The sequence below is a fragment of the Canis lupus genome, chromosome 31 (genome assembly GCF_003254725.2).
Source record: "Canis lupus dingo isolate Sandy chromosome 31, ASM325472v2, whole genome shotgun sequence".
Taxonomy (NCBI): domain Eukaryota; kingdom Metazoa; phylum Chordata; class Mammalia; order Carnivora; family Canidae; genus Canis; species Canis lupus.
In genome coordinates, this window is record NC_064273.1 from 11,745,920 (window position 1) to 11,767,327 (window position 21,408).

The 21,408-nt window shown below is 36.5% G+C and overlaps 1 protein-coding gene across 5 annotated transcripts in view; it reads left to right on the forward strand.

The window, feature by feature from the left end:
* The window catches only part of LOC112661616 (multidrug resistance-associated protein 1-like), an 86,950-nt gene extending 74,962 nt beyond the window's left edge, over positions 1–11,988 (forward strand). For 4 of the 5 annotated variants that reach the window (XM_025449686.3, XM_025449691.3, XM_025449690.3 and 1 more), the window contains 8 exons: positions 954–1,153; positions 2,358–2,484; positions 3,804–3,905; positions 6,752–6,895; positions 7,866–8,024; positions 9,294–9,460; positions 10,328–10,522; positions 10,863–11,988. In XM_025449686.3, the coding sequence (XP_025305471.3) occupies positions 954–1,153; positions 2,358–2,484; positions 3,804–3,905; positions 6,752–6,895; positions 7,866–8,024; positions 9,294–9,460; positions 10,328–10,522; positions 10,863–10,989 (1,221 nt within the window). In that variant the 3' untranslated portion in view covers positions 10,990–11,988. Of the gene's footprint in view, positions 1–953; positions 1,154–2,357; positions 2,485–2,764; positions 2,883–3,803; positions 3,906–6,751; positions 6,896–7,865; positions 8,025–9,293; positions 9,461–10,327; positions 10,523–10,862 lie in introns of all 5 variants that reach the window. The other variant, XM_025449687.3, reaches the window with a different exon arrangement.
* The last annotated feature ends 9,420 nt before the right edge of the window (positions 11,989–21,408 follow it).

Sequence of the window (21,408 nt, forward strand, 5' to 3'; positions counted from 1 at the left end):
TTCTTGGAAAAACTTGCAAGATGTGGCAACTCTTGATTTTCATTTACAGTTGGTAATGATTATCTGGAGCTGATAAATGCTGGTCCAGTTAACTCAGGGCATGCTCCCTCCAGCTCTGTAGTGTCCACCCATCTCAATTAGTGTCAACCAAGTTGGAGGAGATTAGACAATTAGACTTATGGCTGCACTGGTGAAGTTATTTTGTAGGCCAAAACAATTTTTTTCTCATAATTATATTTAGGTACAAAAATATTATTGTTTGTACCTTTGGTTGCCTTCCTTCATTTAATGGGTTAACTCCTAAGTCATATTTCCAACATGTGACATGGTGCTTCTTCCATAGTAGGTACTCAGTAGTGGTTGTTTGAAAGGATTATCAAAGTGGAGCTTTGCCCAATTCTGTTCTAGTTATGCTGTCCAGAATTTGGGTTTTTACTGTTCCAAGGGTGTATTAATTTCTAAGTCTCCTGTAACAAATTTGGTAGCTTAAAACAACAGAAATTTTATTCTTTCACAGTTCGGAGGTTAACAGTCAAAAATCAAGGTGTAGGCAGGATTGGTTCCTTCTGGAGCCTTTGAGGGAGAATTGGTTTCATGCTTCCAGTGACTGTCAGCAATTCTTGGCATTTTCCTTGGCTTATGCACACATTACATCAATCTCATCTTCACATGGCTTTCTCCTTGTGTCTTTTTGTCTTCTCTTTTTCTGTATCTTACAAGGACACTCAGCATTGGATTTAGGGTGGGCCCACCCTATTTCCAGGTCTGATCTCATCTCGAGATCTTTAATGACATCTGAAAGATTCCATTTCTACATGAGGCCACACTCACAGGTACTGGAGTTAAAATTTGAGCGTCACGTTTTGGGATCACTCAAGTATCATGCCATTTTCAAACCAGTGAAGCAATTTCTATTACATCTTTCCAACTGCCTCTTTCTGTCTTTGGGTTAGAGATACTACGTGGCGAGTTCTCGGCAGATCCGACGATTGGCAGGAGCATCTCGTTCTCCTATCATTTCCCACTTTAGTGAGACTTTATCAGGGGTGTCCACCATCCGGGCCTTTGGACATGAACAGAGGTTCATCCAGCAAAACAAAGAGGTGGTGAATGAGAACTTGGTCTGTTTCTATAATAATGTAATTTCAAACAGGTAAGTCACATCAGTATGCCTTGTTCAAGACCAGTCTCTTTTTATTTTTTTTATTTTTATTTTATTTTTTTAAAAGATTTTACTATTTATTTATTCATAGAGATGCAGAGAGAGAGAGAGAGAGAGAGGCAGAGACACAGGCAGAGGGAGAAGCAGGCTCCATGCAGAGAGCCTGCCATGGGACTTGATCCAGGGTCTCCAGATCACACCCTGGGCTGCAGGCAGTCCTAAACCACTGCACCACCGGGGCTGCCCAAGACCAGTCTCTTTTTAGATGTCTTATGCACCGACTTTTAAACGGAAAGAGTGCTCTGTAATGGCATTTCATTAATTTGTTTTAAAAAAAGAAGGCCTTAAATATGTCTAATATTTAATATACATTTAAGTTAGTGTATCTATTTATATTCAAATAAAAAGTACATGCTATTTTACATGAAAATAATGTCCCAAGTTTTTTTTTTTTTTTTTTTTTAAGATTTATTTATCTGAGAGAGAAAGAGATAAACAGAGCAAGCAGGGAGAAGGGTAGAAAGAATCTTCAAGCACACTCCCTGCTGAGCACTGAGCCTGATGCAAGGCTCCATCCCATGACCCATGAGATCATGACCTGACCCAAAACCAAGATTTGAACTCTTAACCAGCTGAGCCACCCAGGCACCCCAGGTTCCAAGTTTTTGAAAGTTATACAGGATGCTATAGAATTAGTAATGTTATGATCCTCTGTTTTATTTTGTATTTGTAGGATATATTTTATTTGCATATAATAATTCATATTTTAAATTTGAGATTATCACTTCACATAAAGGAGAAAAATGAAATATTAAGTAATAGCTGGGCACATTTTAACTTTTGAAGACTAATTTTATAATATAAAAAAGGGTATGTAATTGGAAAGGTGATTTGTTTTCTGATAGGATCTTAAAATATGGCACATTTTAGCTAGTGTTCTTTTTTATTTTTAATTCTGATTAAGTTTTAAAACAAAGTTCTGCAAAACTCAAGTGTGTTTTTATGCAGAGGAATCCTTTAATCTGTCGTCATTGTAACAATCCTATTTTGATTGAGTTCTAAGTAAGTGAGGAAAAAAACAAAAAAACAAACAGCCAGCTATTGATATTTACATTTTCATTTCACAGAGAAGAGTTCATACTAAGTGCACCAAAACTTTTGCATCTCAGTTGAGGAATATTTTCCATTATTACAGGTGGCTGTCTGTTAGGCTTGAATTCCTTGGCAACTTAATGGTTTTCTTTGCTGCACTGCTTGCTGTGCTGGCTGGCAATTCTATAGATTCAGCAATAGTTGGTTTGTCCATATCCTATGCCCTAAATGTAAGTAATAATGATTTTGTGGTATTTGATATGTTTATAATCCAGTTAATTAAACTCTCTGCTCCTTTGCCTGTCTGAATTATAGATTCTATTAGCTAAGTAATGAGAGACAAATCTGGATTACCCTAGAGGCTCATTTCTTCCTCTGTTGCTACTAGCAGGAAGCTGGCTCAGCAATTCTAAGTTAGCTCACAGAAAGAACAGGCTGAATGCTAGAAGATTCAGAAACTCATGGCATTGCCTAATTACCTAGAAGTTTCCTGTTCTCCTATACTTATAGATTTATAGAATGTCACAGTGGTAGGGCCTCTCTCCACCATGGCCTGTCCATCCGGTTTGCCCAACCTAACCAAGGAGATAATCTAAACCCTGGGGAGAATATATGCTCTACTTTGCTTGTAAGTTTTTTCCTAATAAGCTGTATTTTATATTACACTGAAAAGCACTAGTGGTATGAGTGTGTTCATGCCCTTTGTAAAATAGAATATTCCTTAAGCTACTGAATATAATTACATATTATTTAGAAGATAAGCCTAGATGATTTGAGTACCTACCTTTCATCCCTTATCCAAAATGCTTAAATGCAGTTGCATTTCAGAATTCAGAACTTGGGCTTGTAGAAAGGAAATATGATACACATACTATAGCCAAGGTTTGGGTCAGAACCCAATAATCCATCGACTTCTTCTGCAGTGAAGTATGTGAATGTTTACCCTAAGTGGGTTAAATAAAGACTTTTAAGAGCCCCATATCAGTTCAAGTCAAGTTGGCCATCAAATGATTTGGCACCAAACTTGAGAAAAAACTGAATTGACAGTTTTTTGGCTTTTAGAATTAGGCTAGAATTACAACCTATATTTCTGGGTATAATGAGAAGAAAATAGAGTTAAAAAAAAAAAAAGAGGAGACAAGAGTGGTGAAAAATTAGGAGAACCCTCCTTTTGATGAATGATGGTGAGGAATGTTGAAGGTAACACTGTACACAACTTTTTTCTCACTTGAGGTGTACATTTCTTGAGGCATATTCTGTCAGTCTTGGTATTCATCATTACTTACACCAAGGAGGGACTCCTTCAACATATGTTGAACTATACTCATTCTATCTACAGCCAAAAAAACGTTATGTATGATGTGAATGAGTTTAATATACTTAAACACTTATGTGTTTATGTATAACTATGCTTACATTTAAAGTTGTTAAATAATCAGAAGAGATAAAGTATATGAAAACTACGAAAAGTGAAACTTTCTAAGATATTATTAATATTAATAAAAGGCTAAAGAACCATTTATTAAGATCTTGGCTTTTTTTCCTCCAGATTACTCAATCTCTCAATTTTTGGGTGAGGAAAGCTTGTGAAATTGAAACCAATGCAGTTTCCATTGAAAGAGTGTGTGAATATGAAAATATGAATAAAGAGGTAAGCACTAATACATAACTAAAAATAGATGCAAGATTAAGATATTGTAATGCACGTTGAATTGACATTTAAAAACATAAATTTGAAGTGAAACTTGCTTTTCCAAATTCATGTTATGATATTCAGTTTTCAATGAAAGTAAAACCCGGGGATCCCTGGGTGGCTCAGTGGTTTGGCGCCTGCCTTTGGCCCAGAGTGCGATCCTGGAGTCCTGGGATCAAGTCCTGCATTGGGCTCCCGGCATGGAGCCTGCTTCTCCCTCTGCCTGTGTCTCTGCCTCTCTCTCTGTCTATCATAAATAAATAAATAATATTAAAACAAAAAAAGAAATTGAAACCCAATCTATTAAAATCCACCATTATTTTATATATCACTAAAATAGAAAAAACACCAGAGTTAACTGAATTGCAATAGTACTTAATTTTAAGACATGTAAAAATTAAAAATGATTACCTGTCTTTATTTTTTTTTAAAGATTTTATTTATTTATTCATGAGACACAAAGAGAGAGAGAGAGAGAGGCAGAGGAAGAAGCAGGCTCCTTGCAGGAAGCCGATTTGGGACTCGATCCTGGGACCCTGAGATCACACCCTGGGTCGAAGGCAGACACTCAACTGCTGAGCCACCCAGCCATCCCTGATTACCTGTTTTTAGAAGGCACAATGATTTGTCCTCTATCAATGTAGAGTAACATATGCAACCTAAGATTTAATTTTGTGAGAATTTTATGTTGTGAAAAGTGTCTGAGTATAGTTATCTAATAATTAAAGTCTGTGCAATTTTTGAATTTGCTTTATTGTTTATACCTTCTGTCCTATTTCCTCAGCATTAACATCTCTGCGGATGGGAAGGAGGAGGAGAATAAATCAGTTTCTTTTGTTCCCTTTAATTAATTATAATTTAGAAAGGAGAAGGATGAGACTATTGATACAGTGTAATATTTGAGTTATCTGCATATTTTCCTTATCTGGGTTATTTCTGCCTCCCAGTTCAATGAATTAACAAGGGAGATGCTAAAGTTGACCTGAATTTCTGTATCTTCTTCCCGATAATGGTATCTAAATCATGTAATGTTCCTCTTTTGCTCATAACTAACTCTTAGGAAGAGGTATCCCTCCTTCAAATAGAAAACCTGGTTTCCACTTGTATTTTTGGTAATATCTCTTCATGTCTTCTGTCAAACTTTGCTCCATTAACCACTTTCTACATCTTTACTTTCTACATCTTAGCATCCTACCTGCCTTGCCCCTCTTCGTCTATAAATATGCTAAAATATTATCTACATCCTCCAATTCCTACCTAAATTTTGAATCATCCCCTAGATTCTACCCCAGGTCTTACCTTCCTTCTTCACACAAATTTAATGGAAGATTAATCCACCTTCACAACCTCTAATGATTAGTATTCGGTTCGCTCAGTCTAGTGCCATGTCGTGACCACTACATAATTTTATTGTTTTGAATATTTTCTAATTTTTTGTATATATATTTCTTTGTATATAAACTTATGTATGTATAAATTTTAAAATATGTTATTTTCAAATTGAAAGAAACAGTAAAACATGTAAAACATATATATCCACACATTTTTTAAATTTAAGATTTATGTATTTTTTCACACACACACAGAGGTGAGACAGGTAGAGGGAGAAGCAGGCTCCCTACAGGGAGCCTGATGTAGGATTTGATCCCAGGACCCCAGGATCACGACCTGAGCCAAAGGCAGACGCTCAACCACTGAGCCACCCAGGTGCCCCCATCCACACATTTTTTTTTTAAATCATCTTTATGTAATTTGATGCAGGTCTGACAAATACTGTTACAGAAACTCTTAACGTGGAAGAAGTAAATTGCTCAGCTAATTCTGTTTACTCTTCTGTAACCCCATCTCTCTGCACCTTTGTACAGAAGAATTCTTTGGAATAACCTATACTTCCCTCTTTCCGTTTTGGACTCTCTCCAGACAGGCTTCCAATCCCACCACTCTACTGAACATGTCCTTGTCAAGATCACCAGTGGTCTCCTGTCAGTCCTCACTTGGCCTAATCTGTCATCTGACACTGGTGATCACTCCCTCTGATGAGCACACTTCACCTTGCTGCCCAGACACCACACTGTCCTGCCTCTTGCTGTTCCTCCAATGTCCCAGACACACCTCTGTCTCAGGACCCCAACATGTGTAGTTATCTGCCTGGGAAGCACTTCAACCCATATCCACATGGCTTGTTCCTGTATCATATCCAACCAAGACTTCCCTATCCACCCTACTTAAAATTACACCACCACTACTAACCTTGCCTCTCTCCCATCTTCCAAGCTTTATCATTGTCTAACGTTCTACATATGCTAGGTGATTCTTTCTGTGTCTCTCTGGCATCCTGCATGCTCTGTGAGGACAAAACTTTGTATTTGTTTGGCTCACTGATGAATCTCCATTAAGTAAATACTCAGTATCAGAACAATGAATGAATGACAGACTATCCTCATCTCAGCTAAAATTTCAAACAGGTTACCTTCGGCAACTTTGCAGTTTTAGAAGATTCTTCTTAATAACTGTACAGAAGATAGGAAGCCTTGTTACCTTTAAAATTTTATTTCCAAGTTTTTCTTGTAACCAGAGGAGAAGTTTTATAGTTATAGAAGTTGGTAATATTTAAAACTATTTTTGGGAGATTATAATATCCACGAATGTTTTCTATCACTTTTGTTTATATGCATGATAATTATTTTTTGGGGGAAATGTATTTTTTGATAATTACCATAATATTTCTTTGTTTTATATGTACCAAATTATTTTGGTAATAATTATATAGTGATATAATTATTATAATATTTCTTTGTTTTAAGGCACCCTGGATAATGTCTAAAAGGCCTCCATCACAATGGCCTGATAAAGGGATAGTGGAATTTATTAATTATCAGGCTCGATACCGAGATGATCTTGGCTTAGCATTACAAGATATCACTTTCCAGACTCATGGTGAAGAGAAGGTACCATATATATTTCATAAGTTTCACTTTCCCTTTTATCTGAATTCACTCATTGTTAAGGTCAAAGTACAGTATGGTATTGAATATAAGATGGTCTTTGTTCAAATTTCATATAAAAATAATAAACTCAGGTGGTTGGTATATACAGAGTAAGTTTTTCCTCTTAAAAACACAGTATTTTTAAATTGTGCATACTATATTATGAAACATGTTACTTTATTTTTCAGCTTTATTGAGTTATTAGCAAGTAAAAAATTATATATATTTAAAGTGTACAATGTGATGGTTTGATATACATATATATATAGTGAAAGGATTACCACAGTCAAATTAACACATCTGTCACCTCACATAGTTATAAGGTATTTTGTTTTTGCTTTGTTTTGGTTTTCTTTGGATGTGGTAGGAACACCTAAGATCTACTATCTTAGCAAATTTCAAGTATACAATACTATTAACTATAGTCACCTCGGGGCACTTGGATGACTCAGTGGTTGAACATCTGCCTTTTGCAAACATTCCTTTGGATTTTCTATCCTTTTGGCAAAGGGTTTCTGTCCTGTTTGTTTTATTTGGGGAAGGAGGGTGGAGAAGCCTCATTTGAAAGTCCTGAGAAAACCATCCCATTATCAAAGTCATCCTTGACCACACTCTGAACAGCTAGTCCCAACATGGTTCAGGGGTGGTCTGCTTTTCCTGGGGCTTCTGGCATGCTCTAGTTAGATGGTTACTAAATTACTCAAAAGTCGAGAAAACTCATATATTAACCTGAGCCTTTCTCATAAGTGATGAACTTTGGATAAAGAGTGATCATTAGAAGTCATATTGTATCTTCCATGCCAGTCAGGGTCATTCCATTTGGCAAAATTAAATCCCACTGACCCGACACCCAGTGTATTTGTTGTCAGTGCAAAGCCCCAGTCCCTTACAGAAAGCACAGTGCAAACTGTTTATGATCATTTCATTACAGATTGGAATTGTGGGACGGACTGGAGCAGGCAAATCAACACTTTCAAATTGTCTATTTCGAATCGTGGAAAGATCAGGAGGCAAAATTATTATCGATGGTATTGACATATCAACTATTGGACTTCATGACCTTCGAGGCAAACTTAATATCATTCCCCAGGTAAAGTCTGTTTTGTCAGTAGACTTTTTTTTAACTCCCTCTCGGTAATCGTCTTTTTTTTTTTTTTTTTTCAAATCTGTTCCTTCCAAGCATCTTAATTCATTTCTAGAAGCCAGAGCATTTTAAATGTGTTATTAAAAATCGCAACAACTGAATCCTATTAAACACGCTTACTCTAAAACATTCTTCCTAAATGCATTTGTCAATTTGAAAAACTGGTATTTTGCTTTACAAGTTTTCTTCATAATAGTAAATGCAAATAAAATTGTAAGAGATCAGGCTGAAATGCATTGGTATTTTTTGGAAGAAAAAAAATCACTGAGCCTTTTGCCTAATTGGTAGAGTGAGTATATAATTTTGCCTCTTTGATTTGAAATTTAAAAACATTTTAAAAGATGAAAAGAACAATAATTCAGTTAGATCATTTTTTTCAAGTCCTTTGATTTGTCTATCTGCAGCATCAAGGGAACTCTATCATTAACAAACATGCAAATTGGCTCAAGAATATGTATCTACAGTCAAAGATGACTTATTCAGTTGAACTTTGAAAAATTTAAACTGAGCACTTATGAGATATCTTTGTATTACCCTCTAAAAATTTCCTAAAATATAATCTCTTTGTTATATTGTTTAAACATATAGTTGTATTCATGAATTTACTTAAAAGCAAATTTGAATAGAATTCTGGCAAGGAAAAATTTAATGAAGAAAAGAGATATTACTCATTCCTCTCATTTTACTATACCTCATCAATACAGGTATAGTAAAATACAGTTTCACCAGACATGTTGGTATATTGGAAAGAGCATGGACTTGTCCTATTCAAATTCTACTCAACCACTTACTTTCTGTGTGGCAGGAACAAGAGCTTTTCAAATCCTCTAGTTCAGTCACTATAAAATGGGGATACTGGCTTCCATCTTTTTGAGTTGGTATGCTGATTGATAATACTATATACATGGTATGGTTTGTATTTATTCTATTCTATGGTATATCTCTGCTAAATGGCACTTATCATCATCATTATGATTGTGGCTGGTGTTGACATTGTAATTGAGAAGGAGAAAGATGGTCAGGAAATTTTTGATGATTTAATCGCACTTATAGCTTATTCTGATTCTCTTCTGTTATTTTCAATTTAGAATGAATTTTAGAACTATTTAGGTTTGATCATTTTGCTTTTTCTTTATTTCCTGAATCTGACTTTTTAAAAATGTATTTGTGCTCTGTGTGACAGTAAGATTACTGGTGACCGATTTCATTCTCTAGGATCCTGTTTTGTTTTCTGGTACTCTTCAAATGAACCTGGATCCCCTAGACAAGTATTCTGATAGCGAGCTGTGGGAGGTGCTAGAACTGTGTCACTTAAAAGAGTTTGTGCAGTCCCTTCCCGAGAAGCTGCTGCATGAGATTTCAGAGGGAGGTGAAAATCTCAGGTAAGCTGCTAAGAACAAAGCTTGGCCACGTTACTCATTCTAAGGCTCCTTAGAAGCTTTGAGTTAGCCTCAAAGGGAAGGGTCCTGAGTCATCAAGGACCTCCTTTGGTCTATTCAAAGCACAAGATTGTTGATTCCCTCTAGGGAAGAAGGACAAGGAATAAAATGGTGACCACTAGCTGGAAACTGCTGGTGAAGGAAAGAAAGGGGGAAATAAGGGAATGATGTGATATGAAAAGTCACTATTTAATTGACTAATCTTTTGTAAAGACTTCTGTTTGAATAGTTTTCTTCTTTAAAAATGTTGTAGGGGCTCCTTTTTCCTTCATGGCTGTTTGATGCCCAATGACAGTCCCTTTCATGTGATCAGAAACCTAAAGAATGTGAGCTAGATCCCCTCAACCCCAGCACTGCATGACTCTGATTTCTTTTCCTACCTCTCACTGTTTCCCCACAGTTGACCTCCTTACTATTTCATGAATATGCCAGCCCAGCTCTTGCATGCCTCAGGGATTTTGCATCTGCTGTTCCCTTTGCCGGGAACAAGTTTGAATTAAAAGGCAACTCCCGCAGTCCAGTGAGGGTTTCTTTGGCAGGCCCATCTAAATGTCTACCCCAGGTCCACCCTGTACACCCTCCTTCTCTGTGTGCTTGAAGTCTTCTTATTACTATACATTTTACTCATTTATCATGTCTTTTTTTCTGTCTTTCTAGGAGGATGTAAATTCCATGTAGAGGTTTTTGTCGCTTTTGACAAAATATTTCTTGAAAAAAGAATGAATAAATGTGTGGCTTAGAAAGAGAGTGAATAGTGATGTAAACAGAATTTCAGGACTGATTTTACCCCCCCCCCCTTTTTTTTAACAGTGTTGGACAAAGGCAGCTTGTCTGTCTTGCTCGTGCTTTGCTTCGAAAAACAAAAATTCTCATCTTGGATGAGGCAACAGCCTCCATTGATTTTGAGACTGATAATTTGGTGCAAACCACAATCAGGAAAGAATTCTCCGATTGTACCATCCTGACGATTGCTCATAGACTGCATTCTATCATTGATTCAGATAGGTATGCTTTATTTGTTTTTAGAAATAAAACATATCTACGTATCTCTACGGAGATAGCCACTGAACATGCTAAACATATCATTACTAATAAAGGATTGTATCTATGCTGAGAGATACAAAATTTCCCTTAATAGTATGAAGCATAGCTTTCAAATGATTAGAAGAATATGGTAATGCTAAAAGAATATTAGAAAACTGAATATACTTCTTGAGTTCAATAGTACCCATATGTTGTAGTGACATAACTCACATGGTAATCTAAATTCTACATTAGCAAGGAAAAAAAGGGTAAACTGGAAAACTGAATAAGGTGACCTGACTGGATTGTTTTTACATTTCAGGGTACTTGTTCTAGACTCTGGAAGAATTACAGAATTTGAAACACCACAGAATTTGATATGCCGGAAAGGACTTTTCTTTGAAATGCTAACAGAAGCTGGAATAACACAAGACTCAGTGACAAAATAATAAGTAATTTCAGATGTATATTGATTGTACTCAATAAAAAATAGATTAGTATTTAAAAAAATAACAATGGGGAGAACGGCACAATGGCAGGCCCTCGGCTACATGTTTGCCAAAATATTGAAAAGCACCAGAGTTCCAACTATCCTAGGCTGCACCCAATCTTCTCTCTACCACTCATGCGCTCTGGAATGACTGCCTTCTCCACATTGCCCAAAGTGCTACATGCCACCTACCCTTTAAGTCTCTGACTTCATTCAAGAGTCACCTTCTCCACGAAGTGCCCCTTGATTTTCCCCCTGGACTCCCTTACCCTGCTCTCCCATCTGATCTAGCTGTCCTTTTCTGAACTCTCACCATCCCCACGTGCATCCTGGTGTCATGGCAGGGACCATACTCTATTTGAATTATTTTAGTCTGTCTTCCCCTAAAGCTACCTGAGGGCAAGTACTCAGTGTCAGTCATCTTTGTAAGTCAGGTTCCTAGCATAGTGATTTTCATATAGTTGATACCCGATCAATGTTTGGAGAACTAATGACTTAGTATTTTCGAGTAATATAATACAAGTATTTATAGACATACATAATATGTGTTGAGCTACTGTACAGTATGTAAAATGATGGAGGAACCACAGAAAAAATATAGGGTTATTCAATTGCTTTTGGAAATAGTTATTATATATTAACTGAATTTTATGGTGTACTTTATTTAAAAATAATATTTTATAATATTTTTTTTACTATTGACTGAGTAAAAAAATCGTACTTTCTCTAAAACATTATTTTTTGGCTGGTTTAATCTCAGTGATTTATATATTAGCATACATTCAAGAGAAGATTGTTGATTTGTAATACTAATCATATTCTAAAGAACTTTTAATTTAGTACTTTTATGTATTAGAAGCAATATTATTGAATTGCCCTTCAGTTTTGAAGGTTTCAAATTTTAATGGTATTTTCCATTTAAGATAGTTTTAATAAAATATTTTAACATGTTCCTGAAGACCTAGCAACTATTTCTTTTATTCACCTTTGCTTCTTCCTATACATAATCATGTTCATCCCCTACAGGTATTTATGAAAAGTTGCCTTAAGTTATAAAACCGTATATTATGTATAGCCTCCTCCATTTAGAATGTAAGCCACTAGGTGTATTATCCTGTCTTTACAATCCCTGAAGTGCCTTGTAATATGTTTTGTACCCAGTATACAATGAATACATATCTGTTGAATTCCATTAAGAAAGGGATTTAGGAGCACCTGGGTGGCTCACTCAGTTGGTTAAACGTCTGCCTTCAGCTCAGATCATGATCCCAGGGTTCTGGGATCAAGCCCCACATAGGGCATCTTGCTCAGTGGGGAGCCTAATTCTCCCTCTCCCTCTGCCTGTGGCTCCCCCTGCTTGTGAGTGCTCTCTCTGTGTCAAATAAATAAAATCTTAGAAAGGGAGAAGAAAGGAGAAAGAAAGAAGAAAGAAAGAAAGAAAGAAAGAAAGAAAGAAAGAAAGAAGAAAAGAAAGAAAGAAAGAAAGAAGAAAGAAGGAAAGAAAGAAAGAAAGAAAGAAAGAAAGAAAGAAAGAAGAAAGAGGAAGGAAGGAAGGAAGGAAGGAAGGAAGGAAGGAAGGAAGGAAGGAAGGAAGGAAGGAAGGAAGGGAGGGAGGGAGGGAGGGAGGGAGGGAGGGAGGGAGGGAGGGAAGAATCTGGACTCCAGCAAATGGTGTGGGGAAAACTGGACAGCTACATGGAAAAGAATGAAACTGGACCACTTTCTCACACTGTACACAAAAATAAACTCTAAATGGATTTTCTTCAAAAGACCTAAGTGTGAGACCTGAAACCATAAAATTCGTAGAAGGAAATACAGTAATTTCTTGAACATTGATTTACCAACATTTTTCTAGATATGTCTCCTCAGGCAGGGAAACAAAGCAAAAAATAAACTATTGGAACTATATCAAAATAAAAAGCCTCTGCACAGTGAAGGAAACCATCAACAAACCGACACAGCAACCTACCGAATGGGAGAAGATATTTGCAAATGATAAATCTGATAAGGGGTTAATATTCCAAAATACTGGGCAGCCCGGGTGGCTCAGCAGTTTAGCACCACCTTTAGCCCAGGGCCTGATCCTGGAGACCCAGGATCCAGTCACACGTCAGGCTCCCTGCATAGAGCCTGCTTCTCTCTCTGCCTGTGTCTTTGTCTCTCTCTCTCCCTCTGTGTGTCTCTCCTGAATAAATAAATAAAATCTTTAAAAATATATATATCCAAAATACCTAAAGAACTTTTACAACTCATCACTCAAATCAAGTAATCCAACTAAAAAGGGCAAAGGACCTGAACAGGCATTTTTCCAAAAAGGACGTAGATGTGACCCACAAACACGTGAAAAGAGGCTCATCATCACTTTCATCAGGCAAATGTAAACTACAGTGAGATATCATCTCACATCTGTCAGAATGGCTAACATCAAAAAGACAAGAAATAGTGAATGTTGGCAAGCATGTGGAGAAAAAGGAACCCTTATGCACTGTCAGTGGGAAAGCAAATTGGCGCAGCCACTGTGGAAAACAGAATGGAGGTTCCTCGAAAAAGTAAAAATAGAATTAAACGCCGGGACACCTGCACCCCGATGTTTCTAGCAGCAATGGCCACAATAGCCAAACTGTAGAAGGAGCCTCGGTGTCCAACGCAAGATGAATGGATAAAGAAGATGTGGTTTATGTATACAATGGAATATTCCTCAGCTATTAGAAATGACAAATACCCACCATTTGCTTCAACGTGGATGGAACTGGAGGGTATTATGCTGAGTGAAGTAAGTCAGTCGGAGAAGGACAAACATTATATGGTCTCATTCATTTGGGGAATATAAATAATAGTGAAAGGGAATATAAGGGAAGGGAGAAGAAATGTGTGGGAAATATCAGAAAGGGAGACAGAACGTAAAGACTGCTAACTCTGGGAAACGAACTAGGGGTGGTGGAAGGGGGGGAGGGTGGGGCATGGGGTTGAATGGGTGACGGGCACTGGGGGTTATTCTGTATGTTAGTAAATTGAACACCAATAAAAAATAAATTAAAAAAAATAAAAAAATAAAAAAAAAGGAATCTGTAAGGTACATAAAAAAAAAAAAGAATTAACAGATCATCCAGTAATTCTGCTACTAGATATTTACCAAAAAGACACCAAAATGCTAATTTGAAAAGATATATGTACCCCTATGTTTATTGTAGCATATATTCTTCCAATGTTTTCATTATCAATAACCAAGATAGGGCAGCCCGGGTGGCTCAGCGGTTTGGCGCCTCCTTCAGTCCAGGGCGTGATCCTGGGGACCCGGGATCGAGTCCCGCGTTGGGCTCCCTGCATGGAGCCTGCTTCTCCCTCTGCCTGTGTCTCTGCCTCTCTCTGTCTCTCGTGAATAAATAAATAAAATCTAAAAAAAAAAATAACCAAGATATAGAAGCAACCCAAGTGGCGATTGTTAGATAATGGATAATATATATATATATTTGTATATGTATATACACACACACACACACACACACACACACACACACATATATCTTGAATATCACCCAGCCATAAAAATAAAAAATGAGACTTTGCCACGTGCAACATGGATCGATGTAGAGGGTATAATGCTAAGTGAAAGAAGTCACATAAGTAGGAAGACCATATGATTTACTTATATGTAGAATTTAAGAAATAAAGCAAGTGAACAAAGATGAGAAGATAAATTTTATAAAACCAAACTCAAATACAGAGAACTGGTGTTGCCAGAGGGAAGATGGGTAGAGGATGGCTGAAATAGGTGAAGGGGATTCAGAGTACACTTATTTTGATGAACACTGAGTAATGTTGAGCATTATTGAGTCATTATACTGTACCCTTGAAACTAAGACAATGCTGCATTTTAGTTCTGCTTTAATAAAAAAAGGATCTAGATATTTCATTAAATTAAAAGATGATATTTTAGTCTCCTTACATCCATAGTAAATCAACCAGAGACCCTCCATAATTTATTTTTTAAATTATTTTTGAGACCCTCTGTAATTTAAGATATCTAGTAGGAATTCAACAGTAGCTTGGATAAATTAAGGTATAGTCACACAGTGGAACTCTATACAGCATGAGAATGAATGAACAACAGCTATAGGCAACATTATAGAGTGAAAGAAGCCAACCTCAGAAGATTATATTATTATGTGATTCTATAATTCTGCTTATACAAAAGGTTTTTTAAAAAGGAAAAACTAGTCTATAGTACTATTAGAAGTCAGGATACTGGTTATTCATGGTAAAGAGGGAGGGGTGAAGATTGAAGGGGTACACAAGATGGGCTTCTGGGATAATGGTTATATTATGTTTCTTGATCTGGGCCTGAGTATTGGTTCAGATTGTGAAATTTCATCAAGCTGTAAACTTAAGCTATGTGCAGTTTTATACATACATACATATGTATTACATATGTTATACTTAAGAAAAAGAAAGCAAAAATAAACATGAAAAACGTTACATGTACGTGATGGATCATTAAATTCTACTCCTGAAACCAGCATTACACTATATGTTAATGGACTAGAATTTAAATAAAAACATGAAATTTAAAAAAGACTAAGCCAAAATTACTCAGAGATAATTTTGTCATGTTTTAATAAATTAATACTACATTTTTATTTCAATTATATTAATTAATCTTATTCAATTACTGATGTACACTAGAAGCAAAGTGCAGGGTACTCAATATGACTGGCTCATAGAGAGATGGTTCATTTGAATTTTGTAAGAAAACACATTTATTTAATGATTGTCTCATTTGTCTGAAGATTTTAAAGTTCAAAATATACTAAGAATGTAATGATGATAATTTTAATATGTAGAAATATTTACCTGAGCTGATGGAAGGAAAATCCAAAGCAGGATTAAGTTGAATTCTTTTAGGATAATGAGAATATTTATTATTGAAAGCATACCATATGCCAAGTAATGTGCAAGGCATTGGAATCATTTGCTACTTCAGTCTTCACTGACGAATATAAGGAAGGTATTATTATCTATCCTATTTTGTAAAAAATAGGATTTCAAGAGGGTCTTGGCCAATAAAATGTAGAATCCAGGTCAGCCTGGTGAGAAAATTAATGTCTTCCCAGTTTCTACTAAGAAGTCTCATTCATGGGAGAACAAGTTACAGAAAGAATCCTGTGGTTAAAAATGGGCGAGAAGGATTTTAAACCAGTAGCTTTGTAAGAATAGTAAATGGAATTAAAGTTTGGGGGCAGGCTGCTTTTCAAAATATATAATTAGTTTGAACCATATGAAATTGCCATTTTTGTAGGTCAAAATGATTTAATAATGGCAATTTCATATACTTTTAAACATAGTTTTGATATCAAACAGAATCAAGAAGACATAATGCTGTATTTTAATACACACAAATAATACATGGTTATAACTGATCTGTAAGGTCTTTCTTTTAGGAAAATATTCAAGAAAAATAAAATGAGAAAATTTGGTAAGTAGTTAAAAGAATTCAGGATCTTGAGACAGAATGTTTATGTTAAATCCCACTCCTACAACTTTCCAGTTGTGTAAACTGGGGCAAGTTGACTTACTTCTGGGCTTACTTGGGAGTAACAATTTTACCTACTTCCTAAAGGTTTTGAAAATTAAATCACGTAACATATAACACTGAAGAGAGTACCTGGCATGTAGAAAACATTCAATAACATGTTAGCTATTTTTTAAATATCACACTCACAGCTCCTTGCAATTGTAGTCTTGTATTTACAAACTCACATCATGAACATATTGTTAAGCAAATGAAAAGGGCAAAATTGACCCAGTGTTTATGAAAGCCTATTCTGTACACAGCAACTTTGGGATAACTGGAGATTAAGAAATAGTCCCCAGTGGTACATAATACAGTACCATATTATTATCAGGTTATTATATTATGTCACTTAAGAAGGCAGCAGTCAGGACAGATCTAGCTCCTTCTAGTTTTCCTAATTCACATCTTGCAGGCTGTCATTTTCCAAGCAAGCGGGCCATCTGTAAAATACTGAAATCAGGACTTATGCCTACATTGTAAGCTACATTTTTCTAAATGCACTTTAGGAGATGAAGACTATCTAGGTAATTCATGTGGCTGCGTTTGAATTAATAAGGTAATGGGTATGAACTGGAAGAAAGCTGGCTGGCTTCTTTTGATGATTGCTGACGAGGTCATCAGAGTTGCTCACTTGTTACTTATAGATTTACCAGTCTGAGTACATAGTTAATTATATAGCTGATCAAAGAAAGGATGGGAATCTTTTATCTCCTGAGCATGGCACAAAGAACAAAATTAAAATGAATAGACCGTAGGAGTAAAATGTAAAAGTAGGTCATAACTTGAGAAATATATTTTTTTAAGATTTTATTTATTTATTCATGAGAGACAGAGAGAGAGAGAGAGAGGCAGAGACACAGGCAGAGGGAGAAGCAGGCTCCATGTAGGGAACCCGAAGTGGGACTCGGTCCTGGGTCTCCGGATCACGCCCTGGGCTGAAGGTGGTGCTAAACCGCTGAGTCACCTGGGCTGTGCAAGAAATATTTGTGATATTTATTTAATAAATCTGAAAAATTTGACAAATGTTTGCTCCACAATGTTTAGAAGGAAAATCACACACATTAATTTTTTGTGTGTGCACTAAGGAAAGTGATAGAGGCTGAATTTTTTCTTTTAAAGATTTTACTTATTTATTCATGAGAGACACAGAGAGAGAGAGAGAGAATGAGGCAGAGACACAGGCAGAGGGAGAAGCAGGCTCCCTGTCAGGAGCCTGATGCGGGACTCGATCCCAGGACTCCAGGATCACGACCTGAGCCTCAACCACTAAGACACCCAGGTGTCCCAAGAATGAAGTTTTGAATTCATGCTTTTAAAATGTAGCTCACCATTAATATACTTATGAATGATTGTCAGTTTTTGTGTATATGTGTAGTAGAAACTGTAATATGGTGATCAGAGAGTAAGATTGAAATGATTTGGAATGAGTGACAGTGCAGTACAAACAGGAGCTAGGTATACATATTGATAACACTTCTGTTGCCACTGATTCCCTCTGAACATTTGCTTTTGGCTTTCTTTTTGAGCTTTTGTGCAACAATCTCCAGGTTTTACAGAATAGCCATCTGTTTCCCCTGTATTGGCATATCAATGACTTTACAGAGGTAATGGATATGAATTAATGTCGAACATGATGTGCAAAGTGAAGTTGTTTTATAAGTTTACCTAATTATTAAGTCAAATGAGTTCCTTTTCATTCCATCTTGGCCAGAAGCAGGAGTCCAGTAAGTGACACCTTGACCAAATGTTTAACCATCTAGTAAGAGTCATAAGTTTAAAAGCAGAAGGAAGAAAAGGAGGAAAATGAAGTATAAATAAACAACTAACAGGTTTAATTAATTATTTATTTTAAAGATTTTTATTATTTATTCATGAGAGACATACAGAGAGAGGCAGAGACACAGTTATTGGGAGAAGCAGGCTCCCTTTGGGGAGCCTGATGTGGGACTCAATCTAAGGACCCCAGGATTACAACCTGACCAAAGGCAGATGCTCAGCCACTGAGCCACCCAGATGCCCCTTTTCTTTACTTTTTAAAAGTAAGTTATGTGCTTAACATGGGGCTCAAACTCAGTGCTTGAGATCAAGAGTTGTGTACTTCACCAATTAATGCAGCCAGCCACCCCTATGGGGTTTGTTTTTCTTAAGTAGAAAGAAGTCTCAAGGTAGAGGACAAAGTTAACCAGGTTGGTTCCATCACACTACCCAGCTGCTTCTGTCTTTTGCTCAACCATCATCCATAGCACATCTTGGTTGGTAGTTGCAAAAACCCATTGCTTTATCTCCAGCATCATGTCTGCATTTCAAGAAGAAAGAAACGATGAAGAACAAGACATTTGATAGCACAAATGCGTAAACTTAAAAAAAAAAAAAAGAAGCTTGTGGAGTTTTTATCTAGTGACTTATGCTTGCATCTCAGTGGTCAGAATTGTACCACTAGACAGCCCTCACTGCAAAGGAAGCTGGGAAAATAGTTTTTAAAGCAGTAGATGTTGCTGCTCTAAATAAAACAAGTAACAATGAATAGAAAAGACATTGCGATAGCATTTAGCAGGTTTTTGACACAGTCTTTTTCAACCAAAACTTACCTCAACCAAATTACTTAGTTTAGCAAACTGAGAGACAAGAGAGTAGTGATTACAACTAGTAACTGAGATCCAACTTCCAATTTCCAATATTATATAGGCCATGTTAGATGATTTAGGGTGGATGGATGAATTCTTAACAGGAGAAATGTGTGTGTGTTTATGTGATATACATATGTTAATAAAGTTACAAGGAGGTCTTTTTAGGTAAGCCAAATGATGGTTAATTCAATGAGATATAAAACAGATAACATTTATTCCTGTTTTAATATCCAAATAATGTCAACATTTTTATTTTCCTTTTTTTTTTTTAAAGATTTTATTTATTTATGAGGGACACACAGAGAGAGGCAGAGACATAGGCAGAGACATAGGCAGAAGGAAAAGCAGGCTCCATGCCGGGAGCCCGATTTGGGACTCGATCCTGGATCCCGGGATCACACCCTGAGCTAAAGGCAGCCACTCAACCGCTGAGCCACCCAGGCGTCCCTTATTTTACTTTTTTTTTTTTTAATGTCTATTAATTATTTTACAAATTAAATAAATGCTTTACCAAAGCAAATATCTTTTCTTTCATAATTCATCAGGAGAAATTTCAATAACTTGAAGAAACCTGAGAACTATAGAATCAAGGTCTTGAGAATCTTAGGTAAAATAGTAACCTATTTTGTTGTGGCATTTCCTTACAACCCCACATAAACTGGCAAGTCATTGAACTTCTCTCTTTTTTTTAAGATTTTATTTATTTATTCATGAGAGACACAGAGAGAGAGAGGCAGAGACACAGGCAGAGACAGAAGCAAGCTCCAAGCAAGCCTGATGTGGGACTCGATCCCGGGTCTCCAGGACCACACCCTGGGCCAAAGGCAGTCGCCCAACCGCTGAACCATCCAGGGATCCCCAGTCATTGAACTTCTTTGTGTATTTGCTCATCTTTCCACCACATCCATTTGTAATATTGAGTACTTTCTTTGCACTAGGTACTCACAAAACCAGCGAGTTAGTCAGAGATGTAAACCATTAAGTAGCAATATCAACATCTTTAATATCATCTGTTAAATAAGAAGTCTATCATGGATACTAGCCAGTAGTTTAGTAACTACTGGCTAAAATAGGTACTATGGGATTGTATTATGTGATGGATAAAGCAGCACAGCATTGGGTTTGAGCATGGATTGGATCTGAATCATGACTTGTCACTTATTAGCTGTATAATCCTGGGGAAATTTCTTGACACATCTGTGCCTTAATTTCCCTATCTGAAATTGGGGATAATAATACCAACTTATAAGTTTGCTAGAACAAAACTAAATTGGTTATCACCGGAACATTTTTTTAAAGATTTTAATTTAACTTATTTGAGAGTGAGTAGGGGTGCAGGGCAGAGGGAGAGGCAGAAGCAGACTGCCCACTGAGCAGGGTGCCCAACACCGGGCTCCATCCTAGGACCCTGGGAGATGCTTAAGCCACTGAGCAACCCAGGCAGCCCTATCACTAAAACATTTAAAACAGTTCTGGTAACAGAACTCAATTATCTATTGCTGCATAACAAATTAATCTAAAACTTAGTGTTTTAAAAACAACAAAAATATATTATCTTAATTTCCATGGGTCCAGAATCCACTTAGCTAGACTGTTCTAAGGTCTCTCATGAGATTATACTTATATTTCAACCATGCCCGCATCATCTGAAACCTTGACTCAGGTGAGAGGGCTCACTGTTGAGAAGGCTCTCACAGCCGGAAATTGGTGCTGTCCACTGGAATGCTTATTCACTTACATGACCCTCCCATCATTGGTAGGGAGCCATCAAATCTTGCCCAAGTTCAAGGGACGATCACAAAAGGAGATGAATACCAGAAAATAGGGGTTGTTGGAAGCTACTCTGTAGGCTGCCTACTTCAATGGGGGTACTGTGCTTTTGTTGGTTAAATAAACTATATATGCAAGTGTCACTATATTTCCTCATTTGAGTTCCTCAGCAATGGTAATTAGAAAAAAATGAAGGAATCACAGAAACTCCTGGAAAGTCAAGTCTACTATCTTTATTTAAGGGCTCATTTGAAAAGATTACATTAATCGAATGAATTTCTTTAAATAAATATGTGTATATAGTTTTGTCCAAAGAAGACAAACTTTATTAGAAAATTATGAAGTATTACTGAATCAACCAAAGATTACAGTAGTCTATTTTGCAGTATTATTAACTAACTATAGATTA